Raw genomic sequence first — 14,374 nt, 5'->3', positions numbered from 1 at the left:
TAGCTCGCGTCCAAGGTTGTGCAGCTGCAGAGACAAAGGAAGACTCCAGTGCAGGGGGGGAGGGGAGGGGGGGCCAGCGCAGGGGCCCAAGCTTGCCCACGGCTCTGCACTGCCCTCCCGACCCCACACGGTAGCGTTTGAATTTTGGCACTTGGTGTTACAAGTTCTTATCTGTGTGTCTGTCTTCTCAGTGATTTGCCAATTAAGGGTCTTTTATTTACAAGAAACGGCCCATACGTAGAGGAACCAGGGACTAAAGATCTTGGTCTCAGAAACCACTGGCCAGTCTGTAATCTGTGAGTCTGTAAGCAGCTGCTGTGCAAGAGTGAGGGGCACTACCCAGGTGTCGCCAGGAGGGTGCCGCCGGCTCCTGCAGCAGGGGGGCTCGCCTTGTGCACGCCCCGCAGCAGAGACGGGACAGGACCGGAGGGGCTGCACGCAGCCCGGCGGGAAACTGACGGTGCATGCGTCCCACGGGCTGAGAGTGACGGTTTTATTTCAGATCATTCTTGTCTGGAAAAGCACCACCTGCAAGTCACTAAAATGACCCTCCGCCTATCTTTTTTGAAAATGCATTCCCTACTTGACATTTGTGAACACCCCCTTCCTTTGTAGGAATCTTCCCTTCTAGAAAGTGTTTCGCTATTTTTTTTACTCGTTTTCTTTGTGTAGAACTTCTTTCCGTATTTCCAAGAAAGTTTGCCTAGCATGCGCCTGACTTTTCAGGGAACTGCGATATCTCTGTTCAGCACAACATGGCCAGTGGTTATCAAGCAACCGTTCTGGGCCAGTGCTGTGCGCGGGGCGCAGGAACACAAGGACCGATGTTGCTCGTTTGCGCCCCAGGCCACCCGCACTGGCCTTATGGGCCGGGTCTCCCCTGCCTGCCGTCCTGGAGCCCTGGGAGCCCCAGAGAGCCAGCCTGGCGTGATGAGCCATTTCCCGGCTTCTCGTTCTCCTGTGTGTCCAGGAAATTAGAGGAGTCTCAAGCCCTGTTGAAAATGGTTAGCTGGATTGAGGGAGATCAAGAGTCCCAGGTGCACGCATGTGCGCACACACACACATTTTAGGTTTTGTAAATATGACTGGGCTCGTGGCCCTGGGAGTCATTATGGAGTCTCTACTCCGGAGCTGTGCACGGTTGCACTGGTTCCAATACTCAGAGGCCACGGAAGTGTTGGTGTTAGGAAAGGTGTTGGCAAACACAGACAGCACAACACCCACCCTGCATCACAAATGATGTGCGTGCCCAGAACTTGGATATCGTGAGCATCTCTGCTCTCCATGCCTTTGGGAAACAGAGGAAAGAAGCCTTTCTCAAACACCAGACGCCGTGCATGGTTCTCCCGTGGAATCACGTTATTGGATCCTCTAGGCTGCCCAGGGAGATACGGAGGAACTTCACAGAAGACAGAACTGTGATCCACAGACGTGACTCTGCCCATCCTCTCACAGTTAGTAAACATGGAGCCAGCCGTCACACCGCCAGCCCCCTACCTCTGAGACGCATGTCCACGGAGACGAGGAGGGACACAGAAGGCCCCGATGCGGCCAGCCCTCCCCTCTGGGCAGTCGGCAGACTTCGGGGACCATGCCGTCTACGGCAGGAGAGGCACACCCACAGACGTTCAGAAGGCCCTCGTTCCGTGTGTGCCCTCCCAACCCCCCCCGCCCGGGTCAGGCCCCACCGTGGGCCAGCACTGGGGGGACCAGGTGGTGCCCGTGTCTGGAAGCGAGGACAGAAGCTGAAACAAACATGCTAAGACAGGCTGTGATTCCTTTGAAGGCCACCGCAAAGTCTCTGCATACTTTTTGCAGTAACTTGCAGGGAAAACAAGGGGAAATTAAAGAAAAAATGACTCCAAGAAGACGGATGGATGGAAAATTGAGTTATTAAACATGGAGCAAAAGTTCCTGAGCTGGAGACACAGCTGCTGGAGAAGTCAGAGAAGACACAGCCACAGGACCCTGATCCACTGCCATGGAAGCCTCTGCCCATGGCCCAGTCTTGAGAGCCAGGATGGGAAGGGTGCTCTATGGACTTCCATGAGATCCTACCACGTCCATGACTCTCCCAGTCCATGGGACTTAGATGCTCTGCCTTGCTTTCCTCAGACTCGGGTATCCCCGAGGACAGAGAGCGCTGGACAGGAGCAGGAGAGTTGGACGGCACATGCACGGGGCACACAGCCCTCCCAGCCCACCACAGCGGAGCTACTGCCGCAGATAGAAACAGCACATGCCCAATGGTGGGCCATGCCATAGCAGGGGACGGGCTGGAAGAGGAGATCAGGTCGTGGCTGCTGCCACATGGCAACACTGCCTCGCTAGCCGGCTGTGCAGTGTTTCCAGATCCTCCTATTTTTCCAGAAAAATCAGAAATCCAGATTTGGATATAAAGTTTCCAGATTTTGGGGTATTAGCTCGATGTGTTGAACACTGAGAGCAGCAGAACAGTTCTGGGACCGGATACTGACTCTCACTCAGGCCATGAGACTTGTGCCCCCCGCCCTAAAATCTGACTCTTGGCACTTTCCTTCCAGAACTTGCTGGCAGGACAAAGTGATGCAGCAATAATCAGAAACACACTCTAATTCCGCAAATCCAATCTTCAATGCAAATGCCGATTTCTATTCTTAGTTTTTCATTTGGGGCCAAAAGAGCAAAAGTTATTTTACCAAAAAATAGTTTAGTATTTGAAGGGCACCTGATCTGGCATTTCAACTAAAGGTCTGGAAACAGGCACCCTCCCTGCTCGGCTGTTCCTCACGTGAAAGGAAAGACCACACTGGGGCTGTAAACACGATAGTGAAATAGGGAATAAGCTTCGGCTATGGGTGGTTAGCTCGGAGGGTGAGCTCACAGAGCTGGGCAGCGGCCCCCACTCTCCCTGGGGCACCCCGCGCCGGCGGCCCACGAGCTAAGACGCACTCCGCCCAGCAGGCTCCCTCTGCCTGCCCTGCCGCTCGGCCCCCAGAACCACTGCTCAGGGCTGTCGGGCCTCACCACTCTGGTGATAGAGAATATAAACTGGGAAACAGATTTTTATGGATATAAAATTGCCAGGTCACCCAAATATGAGTGAAATCAAACAGGAGTTATTTTGTTAAAAGCCACTGCCTTTATCTTCCTGGAGTCACCTTGAAGCCTTTCAAATTTGGGTTTGTTTCAAATGCTCCACTAGGCCCTGAGCCCCCACAGGGTTATGAGGAAGCATCCTGGGGCCAAGGACACCTGGGGCTCCTGAAAAACCGACTCCCCACCCTCGGAGGTTGTAAAAGTCTTCCCAGAGCTTTCCGCTTCCTGCCGACAAGAAGTCCCGTGAGCGCATGCAACCTCACAAGGCAGTGGCCCCAGCCCCCGTGTGCAGTCCAGTGAGCACGCACACAGTCCTCCCGTGGCTGTGGCACTGCCCCCAATGCCCCACACACTTACAGAAAAGCAGAAGCGTCTCCTGCCTGCATGGGGGGCAGATATTTCTCTGCTCAGCTCTTTATTTGTATTGCAGAAGTTTTAAAACTGTAATCAAATTATTAATAAATAGTAGTTAAACAATGGAGCTGATCAAACGAATCATTAGCTCCCTGTAATTCCTTCCTTCATTAATTCACTCCTTTTACCGAAATGTATACATGCCTGCTGTAAAAGCCTGCGAACCTTTCTGCCACGTGTCCACGTGCCTCAAGGGTAAGACGTGCTCTTTCTCGCCTGTCTTCTTCATCTACTTTCAGAGGGCTGGGGGTGGACTGAACTTCATCAGGCTGTTCTCTGGCCTCTGTCAGGCCGAGCCCTGTCCCCCCAACACACGGGCAGGTCTTGGGCTCAAGAGATGAGGTTCATCCATGATCCTCAGGGGTCGGCACAGGGCCCTCTTGTGCAGGTGCCCAAATTCACAGCATCCCCTGCACCTTGCTCTCAGAATTCCCATGTCAAGATGACACATTTCCCCTCAAGGGATCCTATTCTAGGACATTGTTATTGCCGACCACCATTGCAATGATTGCGAGTTTCTTAGGATCGTGTTTAGGATTTGTTGCATTACTTTTATTTTTTTATTATTTTTAAAGACTTATTTATTTCAGAGAGAGGAGAGAGAGAAAGCGAGAGTGGGGGAGGGGCAGAGGGAGAGGGAGAGACGATCTCAAGCAGACTCCCGGCCGAGCACAGTCACGACCCCGAGGTCAGAACCTGAGCCAAAATCAAGAGTCAGACACTCCACCGACTGCGCCATGCAGGCACCCCTGTTGCGTTATTTTTCAAGTGGGAAGTCCCAAACCAGGTGCAGAAGTGGATTGAGGGTTTGGCCTATGCTGCTTAGGAGGATTTCCTTCCAGGGTTCCCTGATACTGTGTGTGGGTGACAGTTTTGAGCCCCGAGAGCAAGTGTCCATCCCACATTTCCAAGGCTGCTCTGATTTCAGCTGTCCTATCTAGATGTGCCAGAAAAGTCCCTAGATGTCCCAGAGGGTCCAGAAATTTGGCTTTGAAGCCTTGCCTCCGGCACTGCTCTTGCCCTTCTAGGAGACAGCACAAGTGTTGTTTGTGAGGCCACAAATCTATACTTTTTCTTTGAAAACGTGGCCCCACCCCCAAAGCACTCAAGCCGTGTCCACCTCCGTGGCCAGGGCATGCCCAGCATGTGGTCGTGAGGAGGAGTCTCCCAGGGTTGTCTCAAGACCAGAGCCAAACACGGGCCGTCATCGACTCACCCGCTTGCCCCCCGGGTTCCACGTTTTCCCGCCCCACAGCTGAGTGTTGGCCCCAACTGCTGCCACTCAGAGCCTCCGTCCGGGGAACAACCGGCAGAGAGGCCAGCGCTGGGGACAGGGGTCCAGGGACAGTCTGACACTTTACGATCAAAACCTGACATTGCACATGAACTCTCTACCTTTTTAGGCCTGATATCAGGCAATCCACAGACAAAGCCAAGCTGCTCTTCCTGCTCCGTTCCCGGGATGGTCAGGTTTTATGGAGCCATGTTTTTTTAATGACTTTCTGAATTTTTTTTATGCCACCTACTTAAGCTTATTGACAAGTTCACAGCATAATTAGCCCCCAGATCTTCTCCTTCAAATGAACTTCAGTTATATGCTCGTTTCTGCAATATCCCGCGTTCCCTCCATGGGTGACAAGTGTGTGGCGCGGGTCCCGCGGAGGTGGGCTCCCTGCTGGGTCACCGGGCCACACTCTGTGCCGTGGGCCCGGGCCAAGGCTGCTTAGCTGAGTCTGCATTTTCTCCTTTGCTCAGATAATTCCTGTTTCTCATTTCCTCTCTCTTGCCCCTGTTGGCGCCAAGCTTCAGCTCACCGAGCACATGCATATGCGAGGCAATCCGGTGATGAGGCCGCAGGACCAGGGCCCGGGCCTCCTTCTGCTGAGGTTGGCTTCACTGGCTACCAGTCCTCACTGAGAAAGGTTAGGAAGGAAAAGGAGAAGAAGGAGCAGACAAGTCCAGGCTTTGCCACCTGTTTTATGCGCCTCGTCTTTCCTCATTTCCAAACTGTGAGGTTGGATACCCAACTGAAACAGTCACAAACCATGGCGCATGACCTGTCCATCTCTCCTAACTCTGCAACTTCCTAACAATATGCCATCCTGTCACTTAATGTAAACATTGGACAGAAATCCTAAAATTTAATGTATTTGCACTACATTAAATTCACTAAAAATCACTTTGTCATGTTGGGGGGAAAAGTTTTTAATTGCTATAGTACTTATTCTAAACGCAGTTCAAGGAGGACAACCACATAGAATGTCTGGTTCTTGCCGATCTTCACAGATGGGTTTTTATGAGCTGAGACTTCCTTGAGTCTGGGTGGGGACATGGAGGCGGCGGTGTGCGTCATGAGAGGGTGGGCATGGAGGGCCAGGCCTCGGTGACCCAGGGGACGGTAGCTCACGGGAATAAGAGCACCGGGAAAAACATGGGCACGTGGTTTGATCTGCGCTCTTGATTTGGCCAGACGCTCTAGCTTCTCTTCATTATTCCTTGCCCAGACTTCCTCCGAGTCGCACCACTTAGTCAATGAACTTCACTTCCTGCTCACGCACAGCACAGTCCTCCTGATGGTGCTAATGAGCAGTGAAAGAACCGGATGCTGAGCAGCAGGAGGTGAAAGATAGGGTCTGGCTAATTGACAGAATGGGTAATTGCTTCCTGAATAATTGAGGGGCAGCTCTGGGGGAGAGAGCTCAGGGCTCAGCTGTGTCCAGTCCGAGCTCTGTACCAGGGAGACCCCGTCTCTCCCACCCTGGTCCCACCGGAAGGAGCAGGCTGCTGGTGTGCAGAGTGCAGGGTGACCGTCAGTGGGCTCCCGCTGAGCTGGGACCCCCCGGCGCCCCTCCCCGGGGCTCGCTGCTGTGGCCTGAAGAGCTGTTCGCTGCCGGAAAGCAGCTTCCAAGAGCTGACGGGACTGTAACGAACCTCTGAGTTTTTGATTAGTTAATATTCTGTAATCTTCATGAGGCCTCAACCTGAAGAAAGTGTGCACTTTGGGGGAAGTGGGAGGACAGAGGGAAAATTATAAACTCAGTCCTGATTCTAAGTGTAAACAAAGTATTATAAAATAATTAGCTCACTCTCTCTTCAATAAGTCAGTTTGGGAACTTCTGTTGGTTCTAAAGTAAATGTCTTACATTTGAGACTTTTCTTTAAGTATAAAAGATTTAAGGTTCCTAAAAGAAACCTCTCATTATTCTAAATGTAAGCACTGGACTTACAAATAAAAGCATTCGTGCTAAGGTGGGCGTGAGGGTATGTTTGCTAAATGTGAATTACTGGCGAAGGGGTCGGAACCTGAGCCATGACAGCGGGATTCACGGTCTCTGGCCCCAGGGAAGAGCGAACTCGTACTCACCGTCATGGTGTCGTCCAGTGGAGCTCCTGCCACCGGTCTCAGGGCCCCAGAGGAAGAGACTCCGAAGCACAGTTCCCGGGGAGCTTCCAAGGGCGGCCGCCAGGGGAGGGAAAGCTGCAGGACAGCAGAAGCCTGATTTTGGGGGTGGCCGGCGGGCCCGGGGCCCCCGAAGAGGCAGTTGTGTGGACGAGCCCATGCTGTCAGGTGGTCTTGGACCATAAGCTTGTGAGTGTAAACGTCAGAGATGGAAGCGCTGCTCAAGCAGTGCTTGAGTTTTGAGTGATGACTTTTACACTTTCTGCTTCATCTGAACTTGCTGGCATTCGCGCAGCTCGAAACATCAGAGTCAACGCAAAATTTAAAACAGTTTTGAGCTCTTTGGTTTTGGGGTTCATTCTCAGGAGAAAGAAAAGTGAACCCCCATTTGCTTAGTGTCTCCTGTACGTTGGGTGCTTTGCGGGACTGTTTTATACATTACAAGGAACCGACACAGAGAGAGCAGAACCCGTTCTAGAGCCTGAAAGTCCACGCAGGATGAGCCCAGAACAAAGAAGAATAGGGCTGGAATGGCCCCCCAGCCGACCCGGGTCTGGTGGGAATTGAACGCACAGCAGGAAGGGTATTGCAGGGTGCTGGGGAAAGAGTTCTGTATTTAATGAGTGATCAGTGGCAGAAGTAACTGTATCTGGAAGGAAGTAAGATTGTCCTTCTAGATGTAAAAAGATGGTTTAAAAATTTAAACATAAAAAATAAAATAAGTCTTATACAACCATATGAGCAATTAGCTAATGAGGCCAAGTTTTTCAATTTAATACCCAGAGAGGAGTGGCAGCCTCAGCGCCCCCTTGGTGACAAGTTTGGTCCTGAGTTACAGCCGGAGATGGGGGATTCTAAAGGCAGGTTTGCCGTCAGAGGCTGTGGCAGCAGCCTGTGGTGCTCCTGGAAGGGACCGAGTGGCCTGCACTGTGAACCCCTGAGCCCTGCCCCTCCTCGAGGCCCTGGTCTGCACCCCAGGCCTGCAAACCCCAGGGTCTTTGCACAGCCCCTTCCCTCTGCCTGGAACACGCCCCCCCCCCCCCCACTTTTAACCTCAGACCTGCAATTAACCTTGAAAAATCAGCTCAAACTCCCTCCCGCCAGGAAGCCCCACTTTCTCTCCCAGGATGGGTTAGACGCAGCGCATCCAAGCCCCGCCTGCCCCAGTGAGAACAGTTCTCTAGTGATCTCCTCCGGCACCCCATTAGCACTCAGTGTTGAATTCCTTAAAGAATAGGATTTCACCCCATTATCTCTGCACCCCTGGTCCCATGACAGGTACGCAGCATGGCAGGATGGGACACGGTCTGTTTCCCATCACTTTCCTGAACGCTAGCGCACGTTTGCCTCGTGTCACGTGGGCCTGATCTGCTTTGCTACAATTTTACAGTGTTTGGAAAATTTTCCCACGTGGAGTAGTGATTTCGGAGCATCGACGTGTTATCCGGAGGTGCTGTGGCCTTATTCTGCAGATCCACAAACCGTGCCTGCACTGGGGGATTCCAGCCCCGAGCCTGGCTGTGCTAAAATAGCAGAGGAGGGCCAGGTGCCCAAAAGAGGGGCAAACAAGCCGCTGCGTCATGCTCCTTTTCCCTGAAACGTTTCTTGAGTTCTTCCTCCATCTGTCTTCCCTGGACGGAGCGAGCTGCCGTCTCCATGGAGGCCGGCACAGCGCTCCTTCTCAGACAGCCCATCTCTGCCTCCCCTCCCCACCTGCACCTGCTCTCAAACTGCCGCTAAATTAATTTTTTCTAAAATACACTTGTGAGGCCCCTCCCCAGCCCACATGCTCCAGAACACCTGCTGGGTCAACAGGGGCCCCTCCCGGGTCTGCCAGGCGCTCAGAGCACCCTGCCCCATGCTCCCCGTGGCCTCAGCCCTGCACTGCGCATCAAGCCTGCCTCTCCTGGTCTGTGCCAACCCCCTGACCTGCCCGCTTCCCGGAAAACAGACCCCCTCACTCGTTCGCGCAACAGCTTCCAGTGTCTCCACACAAGCTAAAACACAATCTTCCCTTTTTCAACAGACAGTTCTGAAATCCCACAATTTTCCCGATGAAGTCTTTCCTCAGTGACCCACCTCACACTAGCTCCTCCTTTCCTCAAATTCCTGGTTTATTGAATCTGGCACAATCCTAGGTCTGCACACACATCTCCCATTAAAAGATATTAAGCTCATTAAATGAACTGTGGTTTTTATTATATGTATTTTTTCCTTTGCTGCTGCCAGACTCAGCAAACAGTATTAATAAATAATCAGCTGGTGGTCAGTTGTCAGGAACACTCCATCGGGGGCTGCCGGTTTAACGCAGGGACACGTCAGTGTTGCCTCTGTGCAGGATGGCGCCTTATGAGCAGTTCATTGTTAGAGCAGATCTGCCCATTCTCTGCTTCACGTGAGTCTGACAGAGCCCCGTGCATCTCACGACCCTTCTGCACCCCATCATGTCCTCCTCATCCTAACCTGTGGGGGAAGTGAACTGGGCACGGAGGACATTTTGGGGTGCCCCAGTCTTCTGCCTTGGGGTACCTGGGCCAGGAAAGGGCATCACAGATGGGGGTGAAATGTCCTGTCTTGTGACTGGGGGATTTCACCCTTACGGCTCTTCTCTCAGCAGCCCCGCTGTTGTGTCGAGTGAAGGTATCCTACTGGGCAGCTTTGCCGTGTGTACGTTACACATACGTGTGGAAGTATTGGGTGAGCCAGCACGCTGTCTCCATGTTCCCCTGTTCAGCAGTGGTCCCTCGGCTTAAAGATGATGCATAAGCCAGGTGGCTTGGTTTCAGGGCCCTGGACCAACAATTCTACTTGGATGACCTTGGGCAAGTCACATCTATAAAATGGCTGTAACAAAGATACCTTTCTTACAAAATCGTCATGAGGACCGGACAAGGTAATATAGGAAAATGCTTTGCAATCTCCAGTGTGAGATGCGTCCGTTACTATGGGCAGAGGGCCTGTATCCCCAGGATGCATAACATGACAACTTAGAACAAAGTGGGCAGCGATTGTATCTGCACCTAAATGACACAGAGTCAGCCCCCAAGTTAAACACGTCCTCCTTCTGCACCCACCTCCTCTTCTCTTAACGATGTGATCGGGTTACACTTTCGGTTCCCGACTACATGTATGTACCTGCTTGCACACGTAACATCTATCTCTTATGTTCTTGGTACAAATTAGGCAGCTCAGAATTAACCCAGATATATCCTGATCCGTCTTTGAAAAGGGTGAACAGTCTGCCCCTGAAACTTCGTCAGTCTGCCCCGTTAACCAAGGGCGGGGCCTCCCGATGATGCGTTCCCTGCAAGGTCGAGGTCTGCTTTGATTTTTTTAAGTAACACAGTTAGATTGCCTGATGCTCTCCTCCCCACGCGCCTTCCAGAGGGCTCCCCCATAGCCACTCAAATGCTGGGGCTCGGGGGCATGCATGGCTGGCCTTCGCAGGCCGGAGCCACACACTGACCGCCTGCTCATCTATCCACAGATGGAGGTGGACGCCGAGGAGAAGCGCCATCGTACACGGTCCAAAGGGGTTCGAGGTACGTCCACGCATCCCCGAGCCCCTGGAAGCCCTGCTCAGGGCCCCCTTCGTCCTGCGGAGCTGTGTGCACCGTCCGCTCAGACCCCTGTTCTGACACCACACTCTCGATAGCATTCTGTGGGAGAGGGGATGTGTGATAGATGATAAATTTCTATCTGTTTTCCATCTCTCTGCAGTTCCCGTGGAACCAGCCATACAAGAGCTCTTCAGGTCAGTGCTCTGCGGGCAAAATGTATCCCCATTAGCAATTTAGAAAATCCATGCCTTTTAATGGGCAGACGGCACGCTCGGGCTCACTGGCGGCTTGCTCCTGCCGGCCTGCTCTGATGGGATACCTGCTAATAAAAAGCAGCTCTAATAGTTCCCCTCCTTCTCTCTGTCTGTCTGTGTACCCTCCCACCCAGTGCTCCCGAAGTGCTCCCCACCCCGAGCAGCGCGCTCGCCCCCACCCCCAGCGGCGCACTTGCCCACCCCCCAGCAGTGTCATCATCTCCCCCCCAGCAGCTCGGCCCCCGTGTAATTACCTCTTTCTCTTTGCAGTTGTCCCACACCTGGCTGTGACGGCAGTGGTCATGTCAGTGGCAAATATGCAAGACACAGAAGGTAACAACCGCCTCTTTCATAATGTATGGTATACACTGGCTTGTCTAGGGTCCAGACCAAAGGGTGACGATGAGTGGGGGGTGTTCTTGGAAAACAGTGAGTGTTGCCTTTTCCTCCTCTCTCTGATGTGAACTCAGCCTTTGGTTTCACGTGCAGGGTCTCCAGGCAGAATTCACGATAACACATAAGATAACACAAATTAAGACCAGCCTTAAACTCATTTTCCCACACACACAGCAGCGTGCTAAGAACCTCCCTCTGCTTCACTGAGACGGCCTGCTGGTCCTTGGCCCTTTGCTCATTCTGGTAGCTGCAGGATGGTGGTAAGTCATGGAGGGTAAATGAGAGTATGACCTTCTTGATCTTCCTGCAGGAACTCAGCTTCTGTGATTGGGAAGGGAAGCCCAAGCTGGTACCTGGGCAGCTGCAGGGGAAGGTCCTGGCAGGAGATTAATGTCCAGGACAGATCACACTAATGAGGCTTTGAGGCTTAAATGATTATATCATTCCTGTAAATACTGAGGTTTGGGTCCATAACAGAGGTAGGTGTGGAAAACATCTACGAGATCAGGTGGCTAGGTAATTATGGCTAAAAATGCATCACAGCAGAATTATATCACACACACTTCAGGCCAAGAGTCATGAAGAGATCGATCTTTAGATTTACTTTTCCATAAGGAATTTCTTCCCTGTGATATTAAGGCAGCTGTACCTTTCAATGAAAGATGTTGGGTATGAGGAGTTAGAGATGTTTACAGGCTTTGTAATAAATTTTTAGCTAATTTTTCACAAATTAGGTTACTGGGTCTAAGGTCATTCATCCTAACAAGCCATCAAGAACCAAGCCCACGTAATGAAAGCTCAGATGCTCAAGCAGGTGTGCCGGCCGCACCTCGGGGTGACCTTCCTTCACTGCCTGATGTTTTATTTCCTTTTCAGCTGAACATTAATTTATGGGTGAAATCAAGCAATTATTTTGATTGTCCTTCAGTAAAATCAAGGGAAAAATTATAAATTACTCCCCAAGTCCCCATGCTAGCATTTGAGGAGACAGGGAATTTTTAATGAGCATCCATGATGAAATGGCTATCAGACTTCTGTTACATACCAAAGGAGTGACAGGTCGGTTTTTAAGGGAATTTTGTAATTGAAACATTAATTTATCCTATTATCATTGCTCTTGTATATTATAGTAAATTACCGAACATGTAAGTTAAATAATTAGTTTCTTTAAAGTATTTATGTTATTTTATAAAGGTATATGCATGTAAATCCTTAATCTAAAAATTTTTAAAACCATGTTGCTTATATTTTCAGTGAAAAACAAGTTAGCAGACCGAGAACGAAATCAAGTTTTTCCCTTAATCATCTCTTGATTAGTCAGTAGTTGAACTTTATCATCCTGTTACTTTTTTGGCTAAAAAGTTTGGATTAGATGTCATCTAGACATAATTTGATAATCACAGTTTTTCAGGAAAAACCATGAAGTTTTCAAAGAATCACTCAAAGCACATTCTTACCCAAGGTGCATCCCATTCGGCTGCGAGGTCTCCCTGTGAGATCTCCATCCCCGTGTAAACAGTAACTGAGGCTTAGCTTGGGAATGGCTTGAAGATGGCCAGGCTTCATTTTCCTTTGAGACATAATGCTGGTGTGAGCACAGAACCCCACCCCAGATCTTACAGGAGTGAAGAAGGTGGCATGTTAGAGAAGATTCACAGGAACAGCTAATTTAGACAATTTTTCAACACATGGTTTAATTTAATTTAAAATAATATCGTAAGTTTTGCCATGCACCATAATCTATGTAATTATTAGAACTCTTAGTATTTTAGTAGAAATAGTCCATGTGGTGGCCGTGGATGAAGAGCGATTTTCCAGGAAGGGACACAGGTTCTGATTTCCTTGGCGCCACTAGCCAACTGAGGGGGGGCGGAGTTTGGACAAATTATTTACATTTACGGACTTCTATTTCCTTGGTTTAAAGAATGAGATGCTTACAGACTTGTTATGTAAAACCAATAACCACTCAAAACTTATGTCACCTATGTGCCAGTTCTCAAGAGGAGTGTAGTGCAGCATCAAGTGAAGCTTTCTGAGTTTTATTTTTGATGTCTCTATAGTATCAATACTTTTCTGTTGAGTATGGTTGACGCACTATGTTAGATTAGTCTCAGGTGTACAACATGATGATTTGACAACTCTACGTTGTGCCGTGATCGTCGCGAGTGTGGTCCCCACCCATCCCCACACGACACGGGTACAGTAGCATTGGCTGTGTCCCCTGTGCATCCCCCTGACTTATTCATCCCCTCACCGGAGGCCTGTACCTCCCACTCCCTGTCACCCGTTTTGCCCTCCCTCTCCCTTCCGGCAACCGTCAGTTTGTTCTCTGTCTTTATGGGTCCGTTTCCGCTTTTTGTTTGTTTGTTCATTTGTTTTGTTTTTTTAGATTCCACATATGAGTAAAATCGTATGGTATTTGTCTTTCTCTGACTGACTTATTTCACTTAGCATAATACCTTCTAGAGCCTTCTAGTGTTGCAAATGGCAAGATCTCATTCATTTCTGATGGCTGAGTAATATTCCATTGTACATATATGCCACATCTTCTTTATCCGTCCATCAGTCAGTGGACACTTGGGCTGCTTCCATATCTTGGCTACTGTAGATAATGCTGCCATAAACAGGGATGCATGTATCCCTTCAAATTAGTGTTTCTGTCTTCTTCGGGTAAATACCTAGTAGTGCAATTGCTGGGTCATAGGGTAGCTCTATTTTTAACTTTTTGAGGAACCTCCATACTGTTTTCTAAAGTGGTGGCACCAGCTTGCATTCCCACCAACAGTGCATGAGGGCTCCTTTTTCTCCGCATCCTCACCGACACCTGTTGCTTCTTGTCTTTTTGATTCTAGCCATTCTGACAGGTGTGAGGTGACAGCTCATAGTGGTTTTTGATCTGCATTTCCCTGATGATTATATATTACCAGTAATTTTTAACTAAGGGATGACATTTGTATTTCTCAAACTGAAAAGTTGCTTCTTGTAGTAGATCAGACTCATGTATACATTAACATCTTATGACTGGTGCTATTGCAAATCTGTATGATTTCAGTTATTTTTGGCTTTAAAAGATTTCCTGCTTCCAAAGTTTCTCCTCTCTCACAGCTATTTATGCACATAAATACCTGCACACACCCCACAACACAAGTGTGACATTGACCTCTACTGCTTTGTCCCTGCTGAGACTCAGCCTCTTCCGATATGACAAGAGTGGCAACCTGAGTCTTGGTTTTGATGAAATTACCCATCCTTTTGGTCTTTCAGCAATAAAA

At 50.0% G+C, this 14,374-nt stretch overlaps 1 protein-coding gene across 6 annotated transcripts in view; it reads left to right on the top strand.

The window, feature by feature from the left end:
- The first annotated feature begins 10,379 nt into the window (after positions 1–10,379).
- The window catches only part of MYT1L (myelin transcription factor 1 like), a 136,824-nt gene continuing 132,829 nt past the window's right edge, over positions 10,380–14,374 (top strand). For all 6 annotated transcript variants that reach the window (XM_028099522.2, XM_028099521.1, XM_088026154.1 and 3 more), the window contains exons 1-3: positions 10,380–10,434; positions 10,613–10,646; positions 10,977–11,039. In XM_028099522.2, coding sequence (XP_027955323.1) covers positions 10,380–10,434; positions 10,613–10,646; positions 10,977–11,039 — 152 coding nt within the window. The remainder of the gene's footprint in view (positions 10,435–10,612; positions 10,647–10,976; positions 11,040–14,374) is intronic.

This window comes from Eumetopias jubatus, unplaced genomic scaffold (genome assembly GCF_037043125.1).
Source record: "Eumetopias jubatus isolate StellerSeaLion01/CBP00866 unplaced genomic scaffold, mEumJub1_p1.0 scaffold_9, whole genome shotgun sequence".
Classification (NCBI taxonomy): Eukaryota; Metazoa; Chordata; class Mammalia; order Carnivora; family Otariidae; genus Eumetopias; species Eumetopias jubatus.
The sequence above is the reverse complement of the archived record's forward strand: the minus strand, read 5'-3'. Positions and strand labels throughout refer to the sequence as shown.